The sequence below is a fragment of the Aythya marila genome (genome assembly GCF_965140915.1).
Source record: "Aythya marila genome assembly, chromosome: 2".
Taxonomy (NCBI): domain Eukaryota; kingdom Metazoa; phylum Chordata; class Aves; order Anseriformes; family Anatidae; genus Aythya; species Aythya marila.
Genome location: NC_139043.1, coordinates 102,680,989 through 102,700,628, shown reverse-complemented (window position 1 = coordinate 102,700,628; position 19,640 = coordinate 102,680,989). Strand labels below are relative to the sequence as shown.

Here is a 19,640-nt window from a genome sequence, read left to right as displayed (position 1 = left end):
GAGAAGGGCAACAAAACTCGTGAGGGGTCTGGAGTACAAGTCTTATGAGGAGCAGCTGAGGGAGCTGGGATTGTTTAGTCTGAAGAAGAGGAGGCTCAGAGGAGACCTCATTGTACTCTACAGCTTCCTGAAGGGAGGTTGTGATGAGGAGGGGGTCGGCCTCTTCTCTCAGATACCTAATGATAGGACCTGTGAAAATTGCCACAAGTTGCTCCAGGAGAGATTTACATTAGATATTGGGAAAAACTTTTTCTCTCAAAGAGTGGTCAGGCACTGGAACAGCCTGCCCAGGGAAGTAGTGGAGTCACCATCCCTGGCGGTGTTCAAGAAGTGCCTGAATGAGGTGCTACGAGATATGATTTAGTAGCTTAGTGGGTAGTATTAGTGGTAAGAGGACAGTTGGACTAGATGTAGGTCCTCTCCAACCTTGTGTTTCTATGATTCTATGATTCTAACTATATAGGAAAACAAGAGGGAAACAAGTAGATCTGTCTTTCTTAAATTAAAAGCAGGAAAAAGCAGTGTGGTGCCATGTTATCAACTCTGTCTTCCAGATCTGCTGCCTCTTATCTCTTATACAAATGGTATCAGCTGATCTCTTCCCATGACCACCACCAGACTCCCAAAACGAGGAAAGAAGTCAAAAGAGATCTGTGAGAGCCTTCTCTGAAGGCTATGACCAGCTCTTTCACAGAGGTAGGAGACTAGAGGACTTTTCCACATCAGCACTCTGCTGGTGTCTGTAGTTTTCAGTTTCAAATCAGACCAACATCATTTAAATCAAAACAGTTGACTACAGGGAACACCAAGTGCACAAGGTCTCCAGCTACAAAAACAAGTCTATCAAAGATAAGAGCCCCTGTTCCAGTATTTCATCTGAGTAGCACAGTTTTCATATATTCATATATTTTCATATATATTCACATATATTTTCATATATATTTCATATATATTCATATATTTAATATATTTCATAGTATTTCATATGGTGGCACTATAGGCACTATGACAGGTTATAAACTTGTTTGAACTTAAGCTCTCACCCTCATAATACCTAAGCACAGTCATGAGGAAATATTGAACAAGTCAGACCAAAGTGTGCTGGCTATTCAAGCAGTTAGGTAACTTCATAAAGAGTTCCTAGTGCCTGTGTAGGTGGAAAAGCCTTAGGACCCACCTTTCCTACAGGATCCAAGAAACACAGTGGTCATTTTGCTCCCTAACTGTTTTTAGCAGCCTGATTTTACCTCATTACCCCTGAGAGGCACATGTGTGTAATTTTCAGAATATGTGCACAGATTTCTCTCTTTCTAAAGAAAAAAAAAAATAATAATAATCATTAAAAAACTATATTTTTAATTTTTATTTTATTAATTAATGATCAAGAAAGTAAATGGGTCAAACAGAGGCAATACATTCCACTTGGAGAAAAATATATGCAATTGTTTCACTAAGCATGGGAAACTAATCTTACTCTAATGAGCCACAGTTACTAGATTTTTTTTTATTATTATTTTATGTTTGGCTTGTGTTCGCAATTAAAAATATCTAAGACACCTTTAAAAGTTGGCTTTGCCACTCACCAATGTTGAAGAAAAGAAAGGGTCAGTAATGGCATAACATGGCTGCGAGAAACACAATTTAAGAAATAAAACAGTGGTTCCTGCCAGTACAAAGCAAGTACCTCTCTTTTTCTCCCACCTTTCCCTCTGTACACCTTGGTTTCAGGGTCTCACTAGCCTGTTGACCTGCATAATATAAGACTGGAGAACTGTGCCGAAACAGTTGGCACAGTTAAGAATAATGATGCACTCTTTAAGAACCAAAACATTCTCTTTTAAGAGAATTTAAATGTTCTCTTTAAGAGAATTTAAGAGGAGAATGACTGAATTCTACATTTGCATTTAAATAATATTAAAGCCTTCATTAAAACCATTTAGACATGAACAAAGATATAATTTATTGCAATATACTCCTATAAGACCTAATCAAAATAATGCTGAATCAAATCTCTCATCTTGGACCTGAAGTTGCTTATAACAGCCACTGGAGGGAAACTAATGTACAAAGAGCAGAAGTTCATTACTATATGGTAAGCAGCTCAGTTTGTCATTTTGATTAACCTTATGAAATCAAATAGAACTAATGACACCATTTCAGTTAAAACTGAGTAAAACTGATGTATAAAAGCCATCTTTAAGGGTATTAACGTGCATTTTTTTGCAATTATATACTGAATGCATTTACTATCTGTTGTGATTTAAATGATCCTCTGAAACCATTTGTATTAAGGATCTTTGTCAACCTCTTAATCTTCTCTAAATACAAAGACTTTTTTATGTTCTTAAGAATAATGTTCTATTCACATTTGCATATCTGCAGTCTCTGCTACTAGAGGATGAAACAATATTGACTAATGGCTAAATATGATTGTTTAAATGAATGTTAGCTATAAGGAGGTATTAATTCTGGAAAAACTGAGGTATGAATGGACTCACGGTACTTCTTTGTTGTGGAAGTAATTAATAAGCATACAGATTTAATAAAAAATTTCAAATAAATAAATAAATAAATAAATAAATCTACAAGCCCTACCAGTTCTCCATTCTGTCATCTGGGTACGTCTTTAAAATAAGTATATGGAAGACAAAAGGCTTCATTCTAGCTTCCTGTGAAGTAACTTCTAACAACTGTCACTTAAAGGATTTCACTTCAGGGAGAACTTCCATAAGGCTGAAAACTTCCCCCTCACGTGAAACTGTAGAAATTTAATGCTAATGTCATTTGAAACTAAGCAATGCAGTAGACTGTATGTTGTCCAGAGGAACAACCAGGCATGCGCAAAGGATTAACAAGAAAATATGACTAGTTACAGACTATTTTTAGTAGTATATTTGACTTTAAACATATTTGTATTCTTGAAAGCTGCCTGGTATTTCTATACAAAGAGACGAATGAAGGATGAAAAGGAATGAAAAGCAGAAGATTAGGAAAGCAGATGATCCTCTCTGTTTACATTCTGTGAGGAAAGCTTCTATCAGTCTACATTTTGGGATTTGCACAAAGCTGTTTGAAGGGGACAGTCTCTCCCCAATAATGAGAAATGCAGAAAAGGCCATGCTTCTTGAGGTATTCAGACTTCTCCACTATGCCAAAGTGTGGGAAGGTTACTGAGAATTCAGGTTCCTAATTTATTTCCTTGATAATGAAGAAATGAAAAAGAGTGAGACAAGACCAAAAAGGAATGGGAAAACTTCTTCCATTTTAATGCAAAGGCCAATTAAATTAAACTAGTACTTGGAATCCAGAAAATGCAAGGCTAAGAAATTATTATAACAGTTATAAAAATTGCTCTGGGGTTTCCAGCATTTACCGGATTTCTCAGTAAAAAGAAATAATTAATTTTGCTAGCCATTAAAATCCACGAACATTTATCTCTTGTTAAATCCATTTCAATATTTTTATCCTGAGACAAACAAAATTTCTACATCTTTTTACAAATCCTGCTCTTCATTTAATATTCCTTCCTGCTCTTTCTCTTTGAATTCTACAGTAAGCATTGATTAATTATTTCCTGTTTTCATTGCTTTCCCTAGTGTTATTTCAGTCCTGTTAAGGGACTAGTCTTTTGAGGAATTTAATGACTTTTTAAATAAAAGAAATAATTATTCTTTTAATTATTTTTTTATTATTATTATTGAATATCCTGATTTTAACAATTCTGCCAGTTTAGACAAAAATCTGCATTGTAGAAAATGCATTATTTCACAAACCAAGTTTTATTGTCTATTCCTGGTTATATTTTCTCCCCTCTTTTTCTGTTAGCCTTCCAAATGCCTGCTTGAACTATGATCCCAAGAAGCCCCTTTCAAATAAGACTTTTCTCTGATTCTATTGTTCAATACACTGTTTAAGTTGAAACTCAGTTGAAATGGAAGGACTATTGTTTTTAGTATTAAAATAATAGTTAAGTTTGTATGATGATGTCCATTGATTCATCAGCATATTTCAATTTTATTTTTGCTTGCTTTTAGTTTTTGCATTAAAACATTAATCTAAAAACATCTTATAAAATATAAGATTTTTTCCAAATGTTCTGATGCTTCCAGAAGTTCCTATAACTGAGACGTCTTTTATGGCTCTGCTGGCTGCTCACATCAAGAGCAGAGTCCCCAAAACAAACAGCTTTTTCTGGAGAAGCTGTCTGTGCGAAGCTGAAGACTGCATCATTATGAATATTTATACGGGAATGAATTGAGGTTGCACAGATAAAGGACGGTTTCCTGACTTAAAAGAAATGTGGTACGTGATAAATACATACATTATTCACACAGAAAACAGGATCAGAGTCTTTTATTAGAAGTGCTCATAAAGCCACGTCCTCTCCCTCTGCCTGGATCAGGTCTGGAACAAGGAGGACTGGTCCTTGTCATAGAACAAATCTGCTATGGCTTTCTGCTCTGTGTTTGAGACAGTGTCAGTTACCATTTTTAAAGTGTTACAGCTTCATCAGATTTGGTCAGATTTTCTCAGAGCAAAAACCATATCCGTAACACACACACAAAAAATATTACAAGTCCCTGATTCAACTAAAGGTGCAAGAGACCTCTTAAAGAAATCTTTACAAAGATATTTAAAAGAGATCACTGTGACCCTCGTAAGTTTGTTATTCTAATTCCTTTAGAGGCAGCAACAAGCTGAAGGTTATAGAGAAATCAACAGTTATGCCTCTGACAATAGGACATTGATAACTGCTGAGCATATGAAAACTCCAATTTCCTTTGCCTTGCTTCTACCCTTCTCTGTTTTATACAGTACCACAGAAAACTACTTATCCCACAATTTACATTTTAAATCTCTTTCTGTTTTCTTACTTTGTTTGCTCAGAACCTAGTTTTCAAGCTAGCTGACCTACTTTATCTTATTTTGGTACTTGCAGTAAATTCCCTTAAGCTTGTCTATGACAACCTCATTTAAAATGTCTTCTGTACCTTGGTAATCAGTTCTCTTAAAGCAAAAAGTGCTATCATGACTGCTGCAAGAATGATAAACTATTAGTCTCTCTGAAAGTGACCAAGATGTTTTTACATTGCAACAGTAATTTTTTTTCATTAAACTCTTTTTGAAGGTATTTGACCAAGGTATTTCAGAAGTGAAAGCAAACAAACAAAAACATTCAGGTCCAAACAGACTTCAGCAGGTGGAATTTATCCCCAATCCGATTTTGTAGAGTTTTAAGTAAAGAAAATGGGATATATTAATGGGACATACAAGGTGATTTTAATACATGTGGTACTAGTAGCCCCATTTTTAATAAACCTAAATCCTTTATTTTTTTTATCATCAGCAACAAACTAAAACCCTGCTTTAGAAGCTGACAAATTGTTTACAGTGTTTATATGAAAAATGCTTTCCTAAAGAAGAGGTAAATTGTTTTACCACTATTGTGTTCAGAAGGTGCAAAAAAAAAAAAATACCATGGTGCTGAGTGAGAGGGAATTTGGTAAAATTAGATTTGGATAACCATTGCTTCACAACTATTACATTTGCAACTGTTTTTTTCTAACACAATCCTTTCTTTGGTCAAGTACTACAATCCTTAATTGGAGAATTTTCAAGCAACCAGTAAAAGCAGCATATAAAGTTTGTCATAAAAGTTGGCGTTATTCTGTAAAAACCAATTTGTTACATTTGTTGTGTCTGTGTGTGTTATAGAAACTGGAAGGGCTTACTGCAGTCCAAAATAACTTACCTCTCTCTTTTTGTTTTACTGGTGAAACAAAGCAGAAGCTTCAAAGAGTGAGCTTAAAATAATTTATGGTATTCATGCAGCTGAGGCTTCCACGGGTCTAGTGAGCACTAGGTGACTGCATTAATTTAGCAATTAAAATGGACTACCCAAATTACTCATACTTTAAATACTAATATCATGGTAAATGGTGAAGCTAATTTTTCCTCCTGGTGATCATAGATCTTGAGATAATGCTGGGAAGGAGAGACTATGGGATGGAGATGCTATAAATCCCCTGGTTACTTGTGAATAGTTTGGAGAAGCAAAGCCTACACATTCATCCACAGTACAAAAATGACTGCATTCTTTCTTTAGCATAGCTTGTCAGGTCGTGAGGAAGAGAAATACTCTGCAGGTCTAGGGTACCTCTCAAAGAGAAGACCAAGGGAAAAGATACAGTTTTCCTCTGCTCTTCTGTCTTTGGACAACCTGAGATTTGCAGAAAGCCAGGAGATTCACCTCAAATCTGTACACCTCACATACAGAAGGTCTATTGGTGTAGCTGTGCTTACTGATAGGATTTGTGTCAGCAACACTAGTCATAGTTTCCAGCCATTAGGGAACAAGGCTTATATCAAAGAACTCTATTTTCTTTCCCCATTTACCAACAGGGCAGTACAGGCACACTAGGTATACATTTTAGTGCCTATTATTATAAACCATGATTCCCCAAAACTAATAATATTTAACCCACAAGAACCAAGTAGGGTTTTTTTGATAAGTGCCTATCAAAGAATATAAGTGATGTTCATCATCTAGTGAAAGCTAGGTACATCCTAGAACCTGTATCCATAAAGAAAATTAACCTCAATAGGAACTGAGGAATTGTCTAAGCAAATGCAATTATCTATTTTTTTGTTACAGCATGTTTTGTGTTTTTTTTTTTTTCTTCTGTTGCATAGCTTTCCCCATTAGCAAACATAAAACCTTGCAACATTTTCACTAATCATCACTGAGGTCTTGAAAGGGATTGAAAAAATGTTGAAATCTGTTATACAGAATATTCCAGTGCAGGCTCTGAACTTATGGCCAGAACTATTCATAGCATAATTTTGATCAGGATATAGAAAAACAACACTGCAAAGCACTAGTCAGAGTATCAATAAATTCATTAACTACTACAGGGACTAAACAGAGCAACAAGAAGAAAACAAAAGGATTTCCAGCCTGAGGAAAGCTTCTCCTTGACTTTTCAAACTTCATACAGATATCCACTTAACTGGGCCTTCTTCTGTTCCCTCATGGTTAAATTTTCAAGACAACTGCTGGTACTACATTTGTTTAAGTTAGATCACAAACATCAATCCCTTGGTTAAAATTTGGAACGTTTTATAAGTGTCAAAAAAACTAGCTATTGAGGAAACAATCCTAAAACAAAACTATTGTAAAAACAGAAAAAGAATACAAATTATCTTCATACAAAGCGTTCAAGAAATGGAGAAAGACAAAGCTCCTGTTAAAGAAAGAGTAAAGATAATTCTTCTTAAAAATAATATTTCTATATTTACTTAGCAGAACTGTATTATTACTCCTTGAAGTAAGTAGAGCCATCTTGTGGGCATACCTAGTTGCTGCATACAATGGGATGATGAATTCTTTAATTCTTAGGTGGAACTATACATTGACAGCAACGAGAAGGTAAGTGTCTTGCTTTCAGTTCAAACCCAACTACATATATGTGTGTATATATATATATATTCATTAATTTCAGTTAATGAAATCATAAGTTTTTAGTACCACTAAAAAACTAAGCCACTTGTTGAGCTTTGATTTAGATGACTCATCTTAGAAAGTACTGAACATTATTCCACAAAAGGTTCCCCAAAGAGTATTCAGATCAGAAAATGTCATGATACTGACTTTCTCATGTTAAATTCTTGAAAATCCTAGTCCACAGTAATCCAGAAGTAGTGATAATAACTACTCACAGAATCACAGAATCACAGAATTTCTAGGTTGGAAGAGACCTCAAGATCATCGAGTCCAACCTCTGACCTAACACTAACAGTCCCCACTAAACCATATCCCTAAGCTCTACATCTAAACGTCTTTTAAAGGCTTCCAGGGAGGGTGACTCCACCACTTCCCTGGGCAGCCTGTTCCAGTGCCTCACAACCCTTTTGGTAAAGAAGTTCTTCCTAAGATCCAACCTAAAACTCCCCTGGTGCAACTTAAGCCCATTCCCCCTCGTCCTGTCACCAGGCACGTGGGAGAACAGACCAACCCCCACCTCTCTACAGCCTCCTTTAAGGTATCTGTAGAGAGCAATTACTCCTCTGGTAATAAAAAATAATAATAATAAAAAAATAGTAGACAGGCTTACTGGCACAGCAGACATACTAATGTCTGGCTCAGTGGCCTCTTTTTTTTTCAAGAATGCTAACTATCCACAGTTGTTTTTACATTAACTGCTGTTTCAGAACTTCATCTAAATGATGTTGTTTTATGGTGCTTATTTTGTAAGGGTCTCCCCTGTAACCCCGGATATATCACTCGCCTCCCTGACTGATAGATGAGTCACTCAGCATAACCTGTATGTGCTTAGGAACATTTTGCTAGGATAAATGTCACCTAATCTGAACTAATTTTGCCAGATTATGGCATTTAATTTACTATTTGGAAAGTATATAATGATTCTGCAAATGCTGCTGTACACACTGGGCTCTAAGAATCCCCTTCACAGAGCTAAGCATGTGCATTGACATTTGGGCCCCAAATGTTAACTCCCTGATTTTCACCATTTTTTTTCTTTTTTGTTTGTTTGTTTTTCATGCTCTTATAGCATTGTTGGATGAGAGGCAATTTCTCCTTTCTGATCTCATTACACTTACAAGTGTACAGCCACTAATCCCGAGATCCCAGCTATTTGGTCCAGATTGAACACCGAGATTCCACCTGCCCAAATTTCTGTTCTCTTTTCAGCCGAAAACTGAAATCTTTCATTCATAGCCCAAGAGATGGGATGTTGTTGTGGCCTGTAAAAATGCCAGAGAACTTTCAGTCAAGACACAGCGGCGTTGCAGCAATGGTGAAATGTCCTCTGCTGTTAGGTAACCATTTATATATTTTGCAACAAAGCTGCAACCAGAACACCAAACAATCGAGTATTAAAACTTACCATGGAAGTCAGAGCTACTGGAGTCTCATCGTGGTGCTAAGGCATCTGTCCAAATAGTTGGTAAGCATGTTGAAGGGTATAAGAGAACAACGTCCACAGTGTGTTGGATCCTGCTAATATTTTCACTGGCAAAGTTTCCTTTGTGCAATAACAGACAGTTGATGCTTTCAGTGAAAAGGCATCCATTTAGTTTACATTAATGTAGGGTGGTTTGCTCTTTTGGGGGGCCAATGTTGACACACAACTTGCCGCTTGCTAAATACATGTTTTTAGAGGGCCTTCGTTAGATTGCTTAACATGAATAGATCTGTCATGAAGCAGTTGTGTTTCCCATATCCAGGAACTAAAACCTGTGGCCAATTTGCTCTGATTCGCTCATCATAAAGAAATTTAGAGATTGCACCTCCCTCCATTTCTTCATACTGCAGTCTGTAAGTATAGGCATCTACTACTGGTCACTGGAAAAAAAATAGATGACCAAAACCATGACTTAGTACAACAGAGTTTGTATGGTATCTGGCAGTGTGCATGGGTAAAGAGGTTTGTTAATGCAGTTAAGATTGCTGGAGATAGATCCAAAGCTCTAAATTATGCTTGTGTGTTCTTTGATTGTTACAGTCAACATACGACCTTTGATTTATGATATAGACATATTGTTTCATCTAAGAATGCTGTCCACTCGCCAAAATGTATTTTAAATTTTATGAAATATTTGAGTAGATAACGTCTCAAGTTGTGGAGCCCAGGGAGACGGAAGGAGCTGCAGTGCATCCTGTCTGCCCCACATCTAGAGCTAAGCAGCGGATGGGGCGACCCGAATTTGTCCGCGACGTGTCGCCATGAGGGCTGCCTTTGAGCAGCGCGGCGTTGCTCCACAGCCTTCCCTCCTTGCTCGTGGAGTACTACAACTGCTCACGCCGAGTGGGCGAGCGAGCAAGCCCCAATATTGCCTATTATTTCCCCGCGCCATCACATCCAAGCGGGATGCCTGCCTCCCACGGCACAGTTACTCAGCGTGCGGGCGGCACGCCGAGGGAAGCGCGCGTAGTAGGGCGGCGTGTGCCGGGGCTGAAAACCCTCTTTGTGCTGTGGGGGGACAACGGGGGGACCCTCAGTGCACACAGGCCCGGCTCCCTCAGAGGGGACAGACCTCGGGGCGGGGGGCTTGGACTTGGGGAGCGGGCGAGGGCTTCGTGCGTGAACCAGGGCTTCGCGGCCTGCCTGCGTGTGCCAGTGCGCGTGTGTGTGAGTGTGTGTGTGGGGGTGTGTGTGAGCGTGTGGGGCTGTGTGTGAGTGTGTGTGAGTGTGTCTGCGTGTGTGTGTGTGTGAGGGCGGGCAGCCCCCGCCCCTCGCCCGGCGCTGCGCGGTGGGCTGGCGCTGGGGTATTTACGGTAAGGTGGACCCGGCGGTGGCAGCTCGGCGTCAGGTGATCGCCGCGGAGCCACCGCCACCGCCACCACCGCCACCACCAGCACCGCCCGGGGAGGAAAATGCAAGATGGCCCGGCGGGGCCGTGAGGGGCTCCGCGGCGCCCCCTCCCCGCCCGCCCGCGCCCCCCGCCGCCGCCGCCACCGCCAGCAGCAGCAGCAGCAGCAGCAGCAGCAGCAGCAGCAGCAGCAGCAGCGCGGCGCTTAGGGCCGGCGGCGAGCGCCCAGCCCAGCCCCGCCGCGCCGCAGCCCGTCCCCGGCGGGGGCAGCGAGCCATGGGGCTCTGCTACAGCCTGCGCCCGCGGCTCTTCGGCGACGCCGGCGGCGGCGGCGGCTCCATCTCGTCCAGCGCCGGCGCCGCCTCGGAGCCCGAGCCGCCGGCCGAGCCGCACGCCGCCCCGCCGCCGCAGCACCAGCAGCAGCAGCAGCAGCAGCAGCAGCAGCAGCCGCTGGCCCAGGGCGCGTTGCTCCGGGCCGGCAGCAAGCCCGGCGGCGGCCAGAGGGACGGGGACGGGGACGGGCCGCCGCTGGTGCTGCAGAACGGCGGCGGCAACGGGGCGGCCCCCGAGCGGCCGCCGCTGCCCAAGGCCGGCGGGGGGAAGGCGGCGCGGCAGCAGCAGCAGCAGCAGCAGCAGCAGCAGCCGCCGGCGCTGCAGAGACCCTGGGAGAAGCTGCGGCTGGAGGAGCGGGAGGCGGAGAAGGAGGCGAGGAAAGTCAGCAAGAGCATCGACCGGGCGCTCAAGGAGCAGAAGCGGGAGTACAAGCAGACGCACCGCCTGCTGCTGCTGGGTACGTGCGGCAGGTGCCCGCTGGGGGCTCCCCGGCCCCCCCTTTTTGTGTGTCCCCCCCTCCCCGGCCCGTGCCAGGCTTTCCCCAGACGGGTTTCCACCTTCCTCCCCCTCCTCTTCCTCCTCCTCCTCCTCCTCTTCCTCCTCCTCCCTGCTGTGGCTTTGCGATGGAGATCGGGGGTTTCAGCCCGTCCTGCCGGCTCCACCCCGGCAGGAGGCACGGGGAGCGGCGGGGTCCTGCGGGGGAAGCGGGGCGGGGAAAGGAGAAAATACAAATATTGTTAAAAATAAATAAATAAATATATATATATATGGGCATCCGTCAGGCGTGCTCCCCACGGATGGATGGATGGATGGTCCTCGAGTGGCGGCTCCTGGAGGCCAGGCGCTCCCCTCGGTTAAAGAGGCAGGGAAAAGCAGTGGGGTGGGCACGTCCTGGCCTTTGCTACGGGATGAGACCTGCAGAGGTTGCCTCCCAGGTGTTTTTTTTGGGGGGGTGACCTGTCTGCTTTCGTGCCCCCCCCCCCGCCCCTTGGCCGAGGCGGTCTGCTGTGGGCACTGCTCTTTCCAAGCAGCAGCGCGCCGGCAGCCCTCTCCAGGGGCTTCGTACCAGCTGGTACACTTACAGTACGAAAACCACAGGGGTATCTAACACAAGCATCTCATTTCCTGCAGGAAACAGAACAGTCATACTGCAGGGCTTGGCTTTTTTTTTTTTTTTTTTTTTTTTTCTTATGGTCTGAGCAGCGGCGGGCTTATTTGGCCTCTTCAGCGTGGTCATAAATCCTTTGATTTCTGTTAGCGTGGAAATACTGCTTTGCCCCGGCGTTAGCTGGCTTGGCCTGTGCTCGCCGCGCCTGGCGGTGTGGAGTTTGGGTGGTTATCTGCACGTCGTCCCCAATTTGGGGGGCCGTCCATCATTCCTCACAGCGCCGTGCTTCCATGTCATTGGATTCCTTCGTTCCTCTTGGTGGGTGAGGGGAGGAGGAAATAATGAAATACGCCAGAGCACTGAAGATACAAGCAGTGTTTGCCAGGACCGTAGTGCTCCATTGCTAAAAACAAATCACGGGTTCTATTATTATCCACAAAAAGCCAGTCCGTAGGATACCAGTGCAGCCAGGAAAAGGGCAGAGGGAGAAGATGCTATTCCTACTCCATTGAATTAATAATATTCTTGGTAAAGCGCTTCTCCTGATGCTTGAACTGCTCTGGTATCTCAAATACTGTATTCCATTTAAAAATGTTGTTTTTAAAGATTTCTCTTCCCATAATCACTGGAAGTATAACATTGCCAATATGGCCACATGCAGGCAGAGATCCTGGCTGGTGGTCTTCCTCCAGAGAGCAATGTAACTGCTCGAACAAAGGGAGCCGAACACATAGGCACTGCCTGTAGTCCACGGCATGGGTGGTTGTCATAGTAAACCAGAGCAGCCAGCACCTGTTCAGAAACAATGCCATTAAAAAAATAAACCATCGCCAACCCCTGGCACCCTAAAAGAAACCCAACGCTCCTCAGGCTCTCTGCACTGAATTTTGTATTAAATACATGTCATAATCATGAAATACTCTCTGATCTCCGTATCGCAGGGAGGAAGTGCTGGATTATTGTTTCATCCCTGGCAGATCAGGGCCTGACATAAACGTCTGATTTGGATGTAGGGAGAGCTGCAGGTGCTTTGTGTTGCTGTTTGTAAAGAAGTGGAAATGCTGCTCTAGATAAGGGAAAATACTTAGAGTGGTGAAAGGTTTGTTTGTCAGAGAAGGAGTGAAGTAAAATTGCTTTGCAGAAGGTGATTGTTTTCAGTCTTGCACGAAAAAAAAGGCTTAGGATGTACGCAAAGGTCTTTTAAAGAATATTATCAGGTTGATATTTTGTAGCATTTCTGGTGGTAAGTGTCTCCATCCCTGTCCCTAAGATCTTCCTGGCAGCGTGAACCTGGAAGCATACCTTTGCTACAGAGAAGAGGAATATTTTTGTAGATCAACATGGAGGAAATGGGTATCAGAGGGGAAGCGGTGAACGCGGGGACAGCAGAGCACTGTCACAGAATAAACAAAGTTGAGCAACAGGGTTGGTGTGGGTTTTGCTTGTTTCTTTTTTAGGTACAAGTTTGTAAATAATAGCTCCATTTTGATTTGTTCTTGTTTGTCTTGTACATGAACTGGGACAAGTTTAGAGGATTTTATAGAAATTTAGGATAAAAAATGCAGTGTATGTTCTAAGGAGCTACTGTTAAGTATCAAAAAGATATGCAAAATAATTATGTTAATCTATGCACGCTGATAATCTCTAGAGTTGTAAATAAGTAGGGTATTAGAAGAGAGGCTTCCTCTGTAAGTGTTTGAAAACGACCTTCCCCTAAAAGCATGCCAGCTCTCCATTTGTTATGGCAAACGAAAACATTCAGCTTCATGATGAGCCCTGTGTATCAGTTACCAAAACATTAGGAATTCCTGAAGGCTTCTGCTCGTGTGCAGTGCTGAGCAGCTCTCCAAGAACACCCTCCTGCTTGTCGCAGCTTCACCCCCAGCCGTTGTCTCCTGCTTCACGTGATGTTTGGAGCTCCCCCTGAACCCGTTCGGAAATGCTTTGATGCATTTTGTCATAGCCAGTAGCCGTGAGAAGGGTTGTGCGTGGTGAGGAGAGCAGTCCTCAAGATCAACCACCTGCGTGTGCCCCGCACACAAGTCTGTGGCAGGTGGCTGGAGCCGTGCTGGGGCACTGGGATAATAGCAGAGGAGCTTTGGTGTTGGCTTTTATTTCATTTGTTTGTTTATCCTCTTCTGCAACGAGATGAACTGACATAAAATGGAAACTTGCTTTCCATTGTGATTGCCTGTTTCTTGTTTAATGTCTGCTACAAAGAGGAGAAAAGGCTGGAAACCTGGAGTTCATTCTTGTGCACAGTATACCTTGTCTTTTATTTTTATTTCCTTTTATTTTTAAGCAAAAATGTTTGTCTGTGCAGAATTTTTAGGATGCTCTTGCTAGCCCTGAGATGAGGATATATTTTTTAAGCATACATACATATTGCACAGCCTTACAGGGCTTGGTCAGTGGGTCCTAGCTTTGTGATTTATTTTCTTGTTGGTGGTGATGTTCCTGTGTTGTTTCTTTTTCTCCTTGTTTTCTGTTTGGTCTTTTTTTTTCCAGATAACTGCAAATACTCCCTTGTACAAGATTGTTTGCACAGGAAATAGCCAGCAAAAAACATTACAAATCGCTTAATGGAGCCAATTTAAGTTCTTGTTTCCAATCTCGTCTTTTAAACTATTTTGGGAGTAAGTGGTGTGTGAAGGGGGATTGGCTTTAAACAAAGCGCTAGCCATGGCGGTGTAATTAAGGTATAATTAATGTAATGTTGAAGTAAGCCATAGCCAGAATTTTTTTTTTTTTTTTTTTTTCCTGGATGGTTTTCTTCTAGCATCCTCTGGCTCCTGTTTTTTTTCCCTTTCCCTAGACTTTCAGTCGCTGCCCTAACTTTGGGTGACTTTCTCAAACAGAGCCCATTCTTCTGCACTTCCCAGCTAAACTGAAACTGAAAGTGCTGGGAGTGAAAGCTCTTCCATTCAACAGAAACTGAAAGTGATGGGCTTGAAGGGAAAATGGAAATGTTCATTTTCTTCATTTAAAAGGTATGGTAGCCACTTACGGGATATTTAACTATTAAGACTTGATAGTGAAATTTAGACGTTTCATTATACTTCTGTACATAAGTGTATAAAAAAGTACAAAGAAACATATCACCCTTTAGTTTGTGGAAATCAAATATAAAGGTGCCATATCAAGCTAAGCAGTAGGTGCCTGGAAGTGCAGGTGTGTATGATGATAGTAGTGCTGTATTACTGAGTTACTTGCCTAATGAGACACCTCCTATTGACTGCTGTCAGAATTAAACTGCATCGAGAGAGGATTTCTGCTCAGACGGTGGCTTTTAGACTAAAACTGCAGTTCGTTAGTTAAGTATACTCTATCAGCAAACCCTCAGCTCAAGCTTACCATCCCCAAACCAATTCAAGCATCAAAATTAAACTTGACGAATCTTTTTTTTTTTTTTCTCTTTAATTCCAACTTTATATAGTGCCAACTCATGCTTATTGGTAAATACCAGAATTTGTTTGAGCTTCATGTGCTAAAATACTTCTTCTGGGCCTCCATAAGGCTGTGTGCTTGGGGTATTTTCCCGTTACCACCAGAACTGATGCCTGCCCTGGTCCATAACTGAGCCGGGCACCACCACGTGTGTTCCTGGGTGGTGCACACTCCTTTTCCATCCCCTACTGCATGCTTGTCCTTGCAGAAAAGCTCACTGCTTTGTGCTGGTAGATGTAGGATCCCTATGGCAAGGTAGTTATATCATGTAGATAGTGGATATATAATTGGTAGGAACAGATGTTTCCAGGACTTGGAGACAATGGGCTGCAAATACTGAGCAATGTAATAAAGTAAATGGATTTTATAATCCCTAATCCTTTGCATCATTTGCATGCCTTTCCAACTACTCTTCTGTTTTTGTCTGTAACTTATGGTGCTATTTGGAGTGGTATATACATTCCTCACAGGTGAGGAAGCCAATAAGCAGAAGTCATCAGGACACGTTGGGTTTTGTTAGCTTTTATTTTTAAAGCGTACCGCAAGCAATCCTCAACTTGCAACATTTTGCCTTCCTTTCTTCTGGGGATTATGGACTGCATTTAGCCTTTGTTTCCCTGTTCTAACCAGTTTCCACTCCGTGATTAATTTTGCTTGTTTGAATATCCCTTTCTAGTTAAGAAAAACAAAAGGACTTTCTTTTTTTGTTCCACCTTAGGCACAACAGAGGTCAGTGGTCTGACCACTGTGCAGGGATGGCTCTGCCGCTTGCACATCGCCAGCTTCTGGTTAGGAGGCAAGCACAGGGCAGTGGGGCTCTGCAAATCCCACAAGTGTTTGTTGTGACACTGCGTCTTCCTTAAGCAAACCCTGCTAATGTCTTTTGTCATCCTAAGCTCCTGCTACCATTGTCATTTCCCTGCTGTGGAAATTTTGAATGGGACGTAAACTTGTTTTCCTTTCCCAGACGATCCTTTTTTTTCCCTCCCTGTTTTGAGGAAATACTTTGAAACTTGTTCCCATGTTCATCCCTCTCCACTGCCCAACCACACACCTCCTATTTCTTAACCTGGCATTCCTTGAGTGAGTCATACAAGATTTTTTTCCATCCCCAAGATAACTATATAAATAATAACCATCCCACAATATAACTATTACTGTTTGCATTCTAGCATCTTTGACACAGTGAAACTGTACAGATTTGGGGTAATATTTACTGTTGTTTTCTGTTTTGTCTTTGTAGACTCACGGCTTCCTTCAGCTTGCTTTTCATGTCAGTTATTATTTGAACTTTCAAAGTTGAACTAATTTTTAATTTTATGCTTTTTCCCCCAACAACCGGGCTGAGCTGTGCAGGAAACCCGTCCCTTCCTCCACTTACCAAATTTAATGTATTTGATAGACTAGAAGCATTTTGCCTCTACAAAATGATCTGGAAATGGTTCTTCTCCATAGGCTTCTGTCTAATGGCAGAGAAACTTAGTGCAAGGATCGTCTCAGAGCTGTTGCTTGCTCCCAGCAGAAGGGATGGAAACTTCTGAGTTATCATTTTGCATTGGGTCTTAACTGCATTTCTTGGTGCTTCCTTAAATTCTGTGTACTTTGGATTTTTTTAATGTCTAGTAATAGACTTTTTTTGAGTAAGCACTTGATGGACTGAGCAGGACTGAGCACAGAGTGGGACCACAGTCCAAAAGAAATCTAAAGCCGTCTTTCCACTGAATATGCAGATCTATTTTTAAGAGAGAGAAAATTTATGTCTGTAGTTATTACTTACAATGTTATTAATAGAAATGGTCTTCAGCAGAAAGTTAAAATCATTCAGCTATTGTTAAAATTTACAGCCTTGGATGGTTCTTCAACCTTGTGAGGTATTTGTTTTGCTGCAATGATCAACATTTCTTCCATTTTATGGGCAGAAGCTTTGTCTGGCTGTTCTGTTACTTATAACTGTCTGACACAACTGGCTTTAAATATGTTGGATGTTTTATTTTATAGTCACAGTAATACCATAAATCAGTAAATCTGGATGTTCTATTTGTTTGGTTTTTAATAGTGAGGAGTGCAGGGTCTGGAAGAAGTGCAGCCTCGTACCTCACCTGCACATGTCCTATTTAGGCCTCTTTCAAAAGCAGATGAGCATGTTAAGTGTACTGACCAGCAGTATTTTGTGTTATCCCTGTCACATTGCACAGCTATACATGAACCTTCTGTCTCATGTGATTTGTGTGCACACAAATATGGAATAAAAGTTGAAGGAATTAAGGCCTCGCTGGGTAAGCTGTATTAAGAAGGAAGGACATGCTGGTTGTGACTAGGGTAAATAAAAATATAGTTAAGAGAAGATTTATTTTTTCCGTGTTCACATGCAAAGCATCAAAAAATCCAAGAAAAACCCTACCACTTAATGTTCATAATGTAAGGCATAACATCAATCACCTGTAGTGAAAGATCTTTACTGATAAGATCTCTTTGAAGCCAAACTTGAATTGCTTCCCCATAATCTGATATTCCCCAGTTGTTTGTTTATAAAGTTAAGTTTAAATAATTATAAATTCCATTTACATTTAAAGCAATGCTAGGCTTCAAGAACAATAAATTATTTTTTCCCAAAATACCATTTCTGTAGCAAGTCAAATCCAGGTCACGTTTTAAATTCTGTACTGTTAGCTTTACTTTAGCCAAGAATTTACATCATGTGGGAACAACGTGCATTTTTGAACTTAGAAAACTGTTTAAAAGTAGAAAGCAGGTGTTATTGTTTTTCTATTGTTTTGTTTTGTTTCCCAGACGTTTAAAATAACTAGAAATGAAAAGTCTTTCTTTGTATAGGCAATAAAATTTTGACTGTTTCCTTTAAGAAGATTCCACTCCTGTAAAAGGTGAAAGGGAAGCTCTTCTCAGCAATCAATTTAAACTAATTAGTCTAGTTGGTCTTCAGAAGATGGAGCAAAGGGAAACTTTCCCTCTGTGATTTGAGTTAGTGCACACAATGGAGATACATAGCAGGCTGGAAAATATCTGTAATAACAATCTGACAATAATTTGAGTCCCTACTCTCTGCTGGTGTCATTTTCCCAGCCTTTTTTAATTATTTGAAAAATACATTCTTTTTGATACGTGTAATTTAAGCTGTATTTAATTTATGTCATATATGAATTGAAATGGGTAGAAACAGTTTTGTTTTTCCATTATGAAGAACAAAGAGTAGGTTAAACTGCCGAAAGTGTGGGTGATCATGGCTCCATTCTCTTCTGTGCAAGCGTAATTTATATTAAGTAACTTAATCTTTTGTTGAAAACTGTGATTAATATTGCTGGAGGCATTACCAACTCTGTTATGCTACAGTTCGCTTAATTATGGAGAATTAGTCATTCTGTGTCTTGAAGCAAACGCAGAATGCACTGCATGGTGTTATACACTGCCTTTCTAATGGAGATCACCTTTATTTTCTTCAATGCCTCACATGTAAGACTAAGATAAAACAGAAGCAAATTGCTTTTTTTTTTTTCTTGAGCACTCATTCATATTTTACATGCTTGAATTCATTTCATGTTGATTTAAGCATAATCCTCTATTCTAGGTAATGCCTCTTCAGATATGAACACACATGTCATGCCTGTGTGCGCACACGAACGTGCAATTACTTGTTCTTCTAAAGCATGGTAGATCACCATCAGGAGTCTAGGTGGGTAAAGCAGCCTTCAGGAGCATGGGGTTGGATTTTATCCTGGTGTATCTCATCGGGTTAAAGCTTCGTAGGAATAGAGAAAGTTCAGTGGCTCCTGTAACAAGATTTTTGTTGTTGTTGTTGTTTTGTTTTGTTTTGTTTTTTTGTTTTTTTGTTTGTTTGTTTTTCCTTCTGTTGACTCACTGGACATTTGAATTACAAAGTATGCTTACAGTGCTATCTTCTGCCAGTTCAGAGCTTGCTGTACTTGTCTAACTCTCTAAGAGAGATGTGAGCAAGATACTAAGCACTTCCAACATGTGCCAGCCTTTGCACAGACAAACTTCTTTGTGTTGTTGTACAAACTCTAGACCCTTAGGTTTAGTGCAGGAGAAGTAAATAATTTATATGAAGACTGTACATGTATCTTGAAATAATCTGAAAAGGTGTGGTTAAGATGGTTTTTATATAAAGCATTTATTTTGACCTTTCCAAATGGCAAGACTGTAGAAGACTTATGCCTGTGTCTCGTAATGCGTGTTTCCCCCAATCATGTGATCACCTAACATTAAAAGGGGATTAAAGGAGAAAAAAAAAAAAAAAACACAGACACCTTTTTGTGTACAAAACAGGCTTTTCTGCTTCAGCTGTACTTAGGAACTTAGTAGGATACGACAAGTATACTTGTAGTAATATTCAAGTATACTGCTGTTCTGTGTGACGCTCTGCAACTGCCTTGTATAAACA

The 19,640-nt window shown here is 41.1% G+C and overlaps 1 protein-coding gene across 1 annotated transcript in view; it reads left to right on the top strand.

The window, feature by feature from the left end:
* Positions 1 to 10,293: 10,293 nt before the first annotated feature.
* GNAL (G protein subunit alpha L) overlaps positions 10,294 to 19,640 on the top strand; it is a 193,355-nt gene continuing 184,008 nt past the window's right edge. The window contains exon 1 of the mRNA XM_082753328.1: positions 10,294 to 11,125. Coding sequence (XP_082609454.1) covers positions 10,612 to 11,125 — 514 coding nt within the window. The 5' untranslated portion in view covers positions 10,294 to 10,611. The remainder of the gene's footprint in view (positions 11,126 to 19,640) is intronic.